This window comes from Polyodon spathula, chromosome 54 (assembly GCF_017654505.1).
Source record: "Polyodon spathula isolate WHYD16114869_AA chromosome 54, ASM1765450v1, whole genome shotgun sequence".
In the NCBI taxonomy this organism is placed as follows: Eukaryota; Metazoa; Chordata; class Actinopteri; order Acipenseriformes; family Polyodontidae; genus Polyodon; species Polyodon spathula.
The window spans coordinates 1650956-1660822 of record NC_054587.1 but is presented as its reverse complement, the minus strand read 5'-3'; the positions used below and the strand labels follow the sequence as shown (position 1 = coordinate 1660822).

The 9867-nt window shown below is 41.7% G+C and overlaps 1 protein-coding gene across 7 annotated transcripts in view; it reads right to left on the bottom strand.

Annotated features, from left to right (window-relative positions):
* The window catches only part of LOC121307240 (Fc receptor-like protein 5), a 92577-nt gene extending 84777 nt beyond the window's left edge, over positions 1-7800 (bottom strand). For 3 of the 7 annotated variants that reach the window (XM_041239385.1, XM_041239389.1, XM_041239390.1), the window contains exons 1-2: positions 7705-7799; positions 6055-6090 (exon numbers count right to left, since the gene is read on the bottom strand). In XM_041239385.1, coding sequence (XP_041095319.1) covers positions 6055-6090; positions 7705-7735 — 67 coding nt within the window. In that variant the 5' untranslated portion in view covers positions 7736-7799. Of the gene's footprint in view, positions 1-6054; positions 6091-7704 lie in introns of all 7 variants that reach the window. The other 4 variants (XM_041239383.1, XM_041239386.1, XM_041239387.1 and 1 more) reach the window with 2 other exon arrangements.
* Positions 7801-9867: the final 2067 nt, after the last annotated feature.

Below are 9867 nucleotides of genomic sequence, written 5' to 3'. Positions count from 1 at the left end.
GAAATGCTGAGACTGGGGGTAATAGAAGAGTCCCAAAGTGACTGGAACAGTCCGATCATTTTGGTTGATAAGCCAGACGGGTCAACTCGATTTTGCATTGATTTCAGACAAATCAATGAGAAATCAAAATTTGACGCTTATCCAATGCCCCGGGTAGATGAGTTGCTGGAGTGTCTAGGCACAGCTCATTTTATGACGACACTTGATTTAATGAAGGGGTACTGGCAGATACCCCTGACTCCGGAATCTAGAGAGAGGACAACATTTTCGACTCCCTTCGGGTTGTACCAATTTAGGACCATGCCCTTTAGGTTGCACGGAGCCCCCGCCACTTTCCAGCGGATGATGGATCGCATCTTGCGGCCCCATCAGCAGTACGCCGCTGCTTACATAGATGACGTGGTTATCCACAGTGAGGACTGGCCGAGTCATCTGTGTAAGGTAGCGGCGGTGCTGCAATCCTTGCGGGAGGCGGGGCTCACTGCTAACCCAAAGAAGTGTGCCATTGGGAAGAGTGAGTCGGAGTATTTGGGGTATCGAGTAGGGGGCGGCCAGATCAGACCGCTAGTTGCTAAGGTGAAAGCCTTGGCTGACTGGCCGGTTCCTACAACCAAAACCCAGGTGCGCTCTTTCTTGGGACTAGCGGGCTATTATAGAAAGTTCATCCCAAGCTTCGCTATGCTCGCTGCTCCCTTGACAGACCTCACCCGGAAGGCTGCCCCAAATATGGTTCAGTGGACAGAGTCGTGCCAGAGGGCCTTTCTCGCCTTGAAGTGGAGGCTGTGTAGTAAGCCAGTGTGTGCAGCCCAGATTTTGGTAAGAGGTTCACCCTGCAGACGGATGCGTCAGAGACAGGTCTCGGGCAATGTTGTCACAGGAGGTTCGAGGAAGCGAGCACCCAGTCCTGTATATCAGCAGGAAGCTCCTTCCCCGCGAGAAAAATTATAGCACCATCGAGAAGGAGTGTCTCGCAGTAAAATGGGCAGTCGAGTCACTCCGGTACTACCTCCTGGGGAGATACTTCACCCTTTTTACAGATCATGCCCCCTTAGCATGGCTTCACCAGATGAAAGATAGCAACGCCAGAATCACACGGTGGTACTTGGTCTTGCAGCCCTATACCTTTAGGGTAGTCCACCGAGCAGGAAAGCTGCATCAAAACGCAGACTTTTTCTCTCGGGAAGGCATGGGGGTGTAAGATTTTCAAATGAACCGGTGGTGTCATTCTGAGGGAAAGGATATGTAGCAGGGAGAGATCTGTGCTGACTCTGCTGGCGTGTTCACGGGCTGCAGAAAGAGGGCGGCAGTCGTCCAACAACCGCCTGTGATTCATGACAGTGACACGGGGAGGTGGGAAAGTGGGTGTGTGGACTTTCCCCTTCTCTGAATGGCTGAGCGGAGAGTCTTGGGAGATTGTTGGTCCTATAAAATAACGCTCTGCTGTTTCCTCAGGTCTGCCCTTATAGACGCGCTGAGAGTACGGAAACGCTGGTCGCGGACCGAGAACCAGCCGGGACAGAAAAAGACACGGAAGTGTCACAGTGAGACAGTGAGAGTGGGGAACCCTTGGGCAGACCCCTTAAAAGTATAACAGAGCAGGCTAGGTAGACGGCAGCGTAGATCCAGGTCGCACGGGCAGCCGTGACCGGGATATTGCTGCAGAGTGCAACACCTTTTATTTGTAGTTTTGTTTTTATGTTATTTTTTTCCTTGTTATTTTTGCCTTCTGTTTTCATTATTATTTCTTTGAGCACCTGCAAGGGAGGCCGGTGTTGTGTACCATCGCTTGGTATGCCCGTGGTTCTGTCTACCATCATTGGTAAAAAGAGCGCAATCTGAGGGATAAACTTAAAAATAGCACCCGAGAACAAAACTGGGCACCTGTGCGGTGTTGCCAAATCCACCTGTCTGCCTCCTGTGTCAGTGACTTACCCACTACCCTTCCACAACACCACTGGCACCTCATTTCACTCACTGTCTTGTGTTTGTGTTTCGTGTTTAGTGGAGGTTTTTGTAAAACCTGGACTTTTGGTTACGAGTCAAACCTGGGGATTAAAGTTACGAGAGACACACGCCTATAAATAATATAATTTATTATTTATTGGTGTTCACCATAAGGCCCTGGACATTGCCAAATCAGTTCAACAAACACCCAAGTAATCGTCTGTCTGATTTGCACCCGCTCTGCACTGCACTCACCTGTATCCACTCACCATTTTGTCTCTTGATTTATATTTAAGCGTCAAGAAGTGAATACAGGATGAATTTCAGCTAGCGCATACACTTAGCAGCCTAAATCAGGTTTGTAGAAATCCCTTAGCGACCTAGTCCTCATTTTGCCCCTTTTGAAAATCACGCTGATACTGCCGTCCTACAAATTTAAGACGCAGCCAAAATTTTCCACCCTCAATTTTGGGAAAAATAAAACATTAAATAAAGATGCATTTACAATGATGCAGCCTGAATTACGCGTGAGCAAGCAGTTTTACGGCCGTCTGCCATCACTCAGAGCATTGCAGTTAAGCGCTGCTTCTCCTTTCCAGTCATGATTAATGCACCTCGTTTTCCCTTTTTGTGAACTGTGGCATTGCTTGGCATGTCGGAAAATGCAGGGGTCTGATCAGCATTTCCGATCTGATCAGCATGTCGTGGATGGTTCGAGATCGGCCAGGGACGTTTTTGTTCGTCTTTGATCAAGTGGTCAGCCACGTTCCTGTTTCTGTACTCGCGGAGTCACCTCTTTTGTTGGTGATTTTAATCACTACAGTCGAATTTAAGATGCAGGCCATTTTTGGAGAAGAAAAAAATTGTTTAAAATTCACCAGCATACAACATTAAAATGCTAAGTAGCTATAAAGAGAAACCCTCTCTAAAACACTTGAAAAGGTTTTGCGCATTGCAAGCTTGATTTGATTAATAAAAGAAGGCTTTAAAAGAGAACATTGCTATTGGTTTGTTATTAATATTGGTTATTGTTTGATGCCCACAGTCTAGAATCATGGAATACCCAAAGAATTTCCACAACACTGAAAACCTCATCTGCTCCTACTAGTCGAATTTGAGAGAAGCATTCAAACCCCCTGCAAATTTAGCAGAGGGATAATGATCATAATCTTTTATACAGTATTATCATTATCTGTTCAATCTTTTACAGGGTTGTGGTGAGTTGGAGCCTAACCCAGCAGACACAAGGCTGGACTACACCCTTGATGGGATGCCAGTCCATCGCATGGCATCAAACACACACAGAGGGCAATTTAGAGTGATCAATCACCCAGAACAGCATGTCTTTGGGCTGTGGGAGGAAACCAGAGTACCCAGAGAAAACCCACACAAACACAGGGAGAACATGCAAACTCCACACAAACAGAACCCTAGACTGGAATCAAACCCAGGACCCTGGCACTGTGAGGCAGCAGCGCTAACCACCACGCCACCGTGACGCTCCTTATACAATACAGTGTACCTAATTAGATTTTTTGTACTACCTGTTTTTGTCACTGCTTTAAGAATTAAAATGACTTTTTAAAAGTATTTTAATGTATTCATTTAAATGGGGTATTTTATCATCTTTTACTATTTCTCTAAATTGTTTTGTAAATTATTGTTATTATTTTTTTAATCTGTAAAGTGCTTTGAGGTGATTTATTATGAAACATCCTATATAAGAAATAAAGATTGATTGATTGATTGATTGCAGTTGTAAGATGTGAAACTATAAGGGCCCATTGAAAAGCATCCCTGGTGATTATCTCTGGGAGTGGAGGCTCCAGGGTGAGTGTAGTCTGGGGCAGCGCTGGAGAAATATAAAGATGATTTAATTGCAGTGCTCCCTGCCATTTAGATAAAGATAAATAAATAAAAGGAAATTAATATAAAGAGAAAGGGGGTCTTTAATGATAAACTTAATTTGCTCTTTAAAATAATATTAATTAAAAGTAGTCAAATAACTTTGTTTCTGCATCATATCTATTTTAATTTAAAGGAAATAGAGCTACAAAGTAATCTTCTTTTGGTCTAATACTGAGACTTTTTAATTTTATCTATGGCTGGCTGCCATCTTTCTTACAGGCTCAGTTCAGTCACTCACGTGATACTTGTATCCTGACAGCATTGCTGTATTGTGAGTAAAACGGTTTGCTCCCCCTTTCAGCTCGACACCAGTACTCTCCACTGTGAGACACAGCAGCAGCTCTGATTGTGTATCCGGCTCCAGTTCCACTGCTGCTGTCAGTCTGGTACACTGGAGTACTGTACTGACTGTCTTTATACCAGAGATATCTCCAGCCATCAGAGCCCCCCTCAACCCTACAGCTCAGGGTCACTGTGTCTCCTTCGAATATCTCTCCAGCAGGCTCTTGGGACAGTACAGGTTTCGAAGTGATCATTGAAAGAAAGGAGGCAACAGCATTAGGTGCACATTTCCATCTTTCATTCAAAAAACCCACCAGATCTTGTAACTGAGCAAACTTTAAAACCACTTGTTATTATGTAACTGTTGTAGATACTTTCCATGTGCATGTTAATTTCAGAGGGACATGGAATACCTTCCCAGTGTGTGTTTGTGAAAGGATAGCGGGAGACAGAGAGGGGGAACTCAGTCTCACTGATGAGAAGGCAGGAACAGTTCAGTGTAGATTGAGGAATCCTCAGTGTGTGAAGGAGACAGAAATGGAACGGAGGGGCAGACAGCACTCACACCAATGAGAAGGAAAGGGGAATAGTTTACAGTTTTACAATAGGAAAGAATAGTTTACAGTGCAAATAATAGTAAAATATAATATGAACTGGGATGCAAGTTATGATTACAACAAGTTATCTCTACAATGACATATTAGTAGAACAATAGTGCAAGGATAGTTTATTAGCTGAGGATCCAGTAACGTGTTGTGTAGACCAGGGGAGTCCAATGCATAGTAGGAGGGGTCGAACAAGAGATCTACAAGTTGGATCTAAACAGATGGGTCTTGAGGAGAAGGTGGAAGACAATGAGAGAAAGAGCAGTCCTGAAGGTCTCCGGTAGCTGGTTCCACCACAGAGGGGAGAGGGAAGAGAAGGAGCTGGCCCAGGAGGATGGAGGGAGGAGGGAAGGAATGACCTTTCGGCACTAAAGGAGCTGAGAGGGCGAGAGGGGGATGTAGGAATACATGAGGGACTGGAGGTAGGAGGGGCTGTTGTGGTGAAGAGAGCGGTAGACAAGAACAAGGGTCTTGAATTGAATGCAAGCAGAAATAGGTAGCCAGTAGTGGGTGCGATGCAGAGGGGAATCATGAGAATAGCGAGGTTGGGAGAATATTTTTCCCTATGAAAATATTTGTTAAACAGCAGCATGGCACAAGGGATGTTGTAAGAGTGGACGATTGCACCAACATGGATTAACCACTAACCCAGATTAAATCAAGGATAATATTTTAATCATGTTGCACAAAGCTTTTATCCAAGATTAAAATATATTAACACCTTGCACCATTAATTTTAACCCAGAAACAAATTTTTTATTCACCAGTGAGTTACTGTCTAGTTAGTTTACATTGTTATTTTTTTTCTTGTTATACGAATCCTGTTTGAACTGTATTTTCTTTTGACCTCGTCTCGCAACCAGGATTGTCATTTCTATATAAAAGCGAGCACATTTTTACTTTAATAAAAACTTGGATTATGTTGGAATCTACTGTCTGCTCACTATATATATATATATATATATATATATATATATATATATATATATATATATATATATATATATATATATATATATATATTATATATATATATATATATATATATATATATATATATGCCTTTATATTCTAATATGCTGCATGAAAAATGTATTACTTTGATATTCCTCCTGTAGTCCAGTTTAAAACAAATTCTAGACCAAAGGGCCAGGCTATGAGAGCCCTTGAGCCCCTTCACTGGGGACTGTGAGACAACTTGAGCCCCTTCACTGGGGGCTGTGTTCACTCTGGAGCCCCTTCACTGGGGGCTGTGTTCACTCTGGAGCCCCTTCACTGGGGGCTGTGTTCACTCTTCAGTGTACTTTTCTCTTACCTGTATCGTCTCCAAAGCAGGCCACTGTGGTCAGCACTGAAAGACACAAGGAGAGGCAGTGACATGACAGGACAGTCTTTCACTCCAGTGAGTCAAATCCAAGAAAATAATAAACTTAACTAAATGTCACAAACTATCAAGAAAGCTCAGCCGCCTCTCCTTTTCCTGCAACTGTAGGTCAGTCATTTGTCACTTCAGCAGAACACCATGGAATTGGATCTCTTTGTGAAGCTCCAGAGGAAACAATTCATCTTTATTTTTATGTATTAAAAAGTTGAGCAGCAATCAAAACACATTTTCAAGTGACTGAACACTGCAAAGGCTGCATTAGCCACCAAATTTGATTTTTTAATTTAACATCACTTAAATAAATAAATTAAATAGATAAAAAACAACTACCGAGAAACATCTGAAAAGGTTAAATCCATCTTTATTTTCATTACTACTGTAGCACAGCCCTTATTCCCTTCAGCAGAAAACAGATGAAACATCTTCAATATAAAAAAAAACATGGTTATTATTGAAGGTGGCTCTTGATCAGAAACACCTTACCCTAATATAAAGCCCTTTTTACCACAACAAACAGGAAGCAAAAGACCTTGACAGATATCCAGCCAAACACATGAGCAACTAACCCTTTAAAGAAGCTTACAAACAGCAGCTTGATCACGCACGGCTGTTTCCATCCAGCTGAAGAATGTATTTGTAGAATTTTTACTACAGTAGCAATGTCTGATGAACACGAACTAGCCCATAGAATTACCAGTTACCAAAGCAGCTATATAGAGTGAAGCATGGGCAGGCATGATAAATCACTGGGAACGTTTAAGAATGAAAAATCATACTTAACCCTTACAAAAACATCATCATAAATTTAAAACACCCCCCATATGAGTATTGACTGATTCATTAAATTGATGCTTACGTCAAATGATCTTGCTAGGAAATATGTTAATGCAGATATACTTACATTGGAATTAACGCCCCTTATTTCACAGTGTAACCCATGAGTATACCAGAACCTGGCAATAGCACAATAGCATTAATGACACTAGAGGCTCCCGTGTGTTTCAAGATAGCAGATCAACCCTGAGTATCTGAGCTAATCTTGAATGAACATTCGCAGCAAAAGTTCAGATGTTGTTTCTTTCTAACCCCAGTCAGACAAAACTCCACACAGGGTGAAAGTCGACAACAAACTCAATATTTTGGCACTTTTAGTTTTTTTTTAAAAGGCATACACACACACACACACACACACACACACACACACACACACACACACACACACACACACACACACACACACACACACACACTAACAGCAATATAACTGAACAAGCTTCTTTAGCAGACAGAGGAAGCTGGATTCTGATAAGCTCACATACCTCAATACAGTTCAATACAATCTCTAAGCCATGAAAAAGTTTTGAAAGCAAGGAACTGATCTATTTTATGCCAAGTGCTCGCCACTATTGTTAATGAAACACAACTGCTTTGCAGCACAGAGCCAACAACATCCTCCTGCTCCGACATCCCCTTTTAAAAACCACCTGAAACTGACAAGCCAGCCTCTTTCAAGCCATCAATCCCTCACCAGGGAGGCATGCTGCTGGATTCGTGTTCAAAGCATCAGATCACAGTACTTACACATCACAAGGTAGAGTTTCCCAGCCCGCATTCTGCCTGGAACTAAACGAAACTGCAACACAACTGCTCTTTATAGAAAACCTCAGTTTCCTTAAACTTTGTTAGCGCTTCTCACTTCCTCCCAGTAATGTTTTTAATCTCCAAGTGCTAACTGGTCACCAGCTACTGTTACAAAAATATACCTGCGATTTCACAATATACTGCTTGTGAGCTCAGAGTGTGAGTTTGTACTTTTACACTAAAACCTCATCTTCTTTCTGAGAAGCAGCTTCACTTGTAATCCAGTAAGTGCAGCACAGACAAAATGACATTCGTCTAATATCTGTACTTCAAACTGTTAGAAATAACTAAGCTGCACACACTTCGAGTAGATTTGCTTCCCCTCTCTTCGTCTTTGTCAGCCGTAACATCAGGTATGAGAAATCACTGATAATCAGAAGAACTGAGCATTGACTTCTGCAGCCAATGTCTGCTTGGATCAATAAAAAAGCAAATCTGAGGAGTAATTTTAAATTCTACTTATGCATGAATAGTCAAGGAATGATGACAAATACATCCATGCCAGTGCTGACTCTGAAACAAGAGGCACGAACAAACCAGAGCAAATGAATCAATGAAATGGTGAAGGACCTGTTCATAAATTGAATATTAATGACAGAAAACTTGAACTGGAAATAATTTAGAAAACTAACCATTCAGCAAACGATACATTGCTTCTGAACTGTTTTAGGAGCATTACCAGATTCTGTTTTTTGTGGTTTCTGGAGTCAGGCTCTACAGATAGAAAGTGTATCTCACAGTATTGTTAACTGCAGATGCCATCGCAAAAACAGAACACCCTTCTCCTTTTCTGCGGTCAGCCCGCTCTGCGTTCATTTCTGAGAAAGACTGTGGTGAGGGAGAGGAGGTGAAGGCAGGCAGGGTTGAAACTGAGCCTGAATACAGAAATGCAGCCAATATGAGGGAGCAAGTTCCTGTTTTTCTAGTTGTAAAAACACACAATTAGGCAGGTGAAATGTTCAGTACCTATTGAATTTATTAAGAGACAATTCATGCAAGTTGCACTGAAATCTAAATCAATAATATGAAGCACATCATGTTAAGTCATATCACTGTAGATTCTTGTCAATTACATACACTGTGTGCCTCAAAGTGTTATGCAATTAACCAGAGAGTGCCATTATCAATAACTTATAACATGTAATACAGGTACCTTTAATTGCATACCTGATAATTGCATACAGCTGGTTAAATGCATACAATTGCGGGGCACATGGGGGATGCAATTAGTAGGAATCTGCTGCATGTGCATTTTAATAAGAAATCTGTTTCACCTTTTTAAAGTTAACATGAATATGCAATCATCAATATGCAATTCATTGGAATATGTTGTACTTGTAAAATTCTTAAACCTCTAGATGAATGTAATATACAGTAGCACACCATGGCTAAATGTAACATAACTGACACATAAACAAGCCACACAAACAAGTTACCTCTCATCAGCAAAATAACATTACACTTGTTTTTAGTTTTTTTTTTCAATAATTTTTTTTTTTTCTTAATTTTCCAGAATGTCTATCCACTGACTGGCACAGCACTCTGCCATTACAACTAAATTAACTTTCTCTGGAGCAAGCGTTCGTGCCCAACCTGTACCCCTCACTCAAACTCTACACAGCACAGACTCTGTGTGGGTCTAGCGGCCCGAATACCTGCTGCACATGAAGTGATCTTATAATGCTGAGGCAGTCAAAGAGAATCTAAAGTCTGGAGAGATGCTATGGAAATCAGTGCTGAGGCAGTCAAAGAGAATCTAAAGTCTGAAGATCTTTTATAGAAATCAGTGGTCGCAGCTGTCAACAGTCATGATGCCATCTTAGTAAAGGAAGGATTTGCACATCATGAATAAATCTTTAAAAAAAAAACTTATTACAGGCAGGAAGAAACCCTCTAGAAAATCCCCTGAAATTAAAATGCATCTTTAAAAAAAACCTGATTCCATTTCTTACCTCCAGACTGTCCTGAGCAGAAACGTTCAACCTCTGGATCTGGAGGGGCACCTCGTGTTGAGTTAATCCTGCAGTAAGTGAGGGAGAGGGAAGCAGGCTTCCTGAATACTTCAATGCAGCTCCACACCTCCTGTTAAACTGCAAAGGGAGA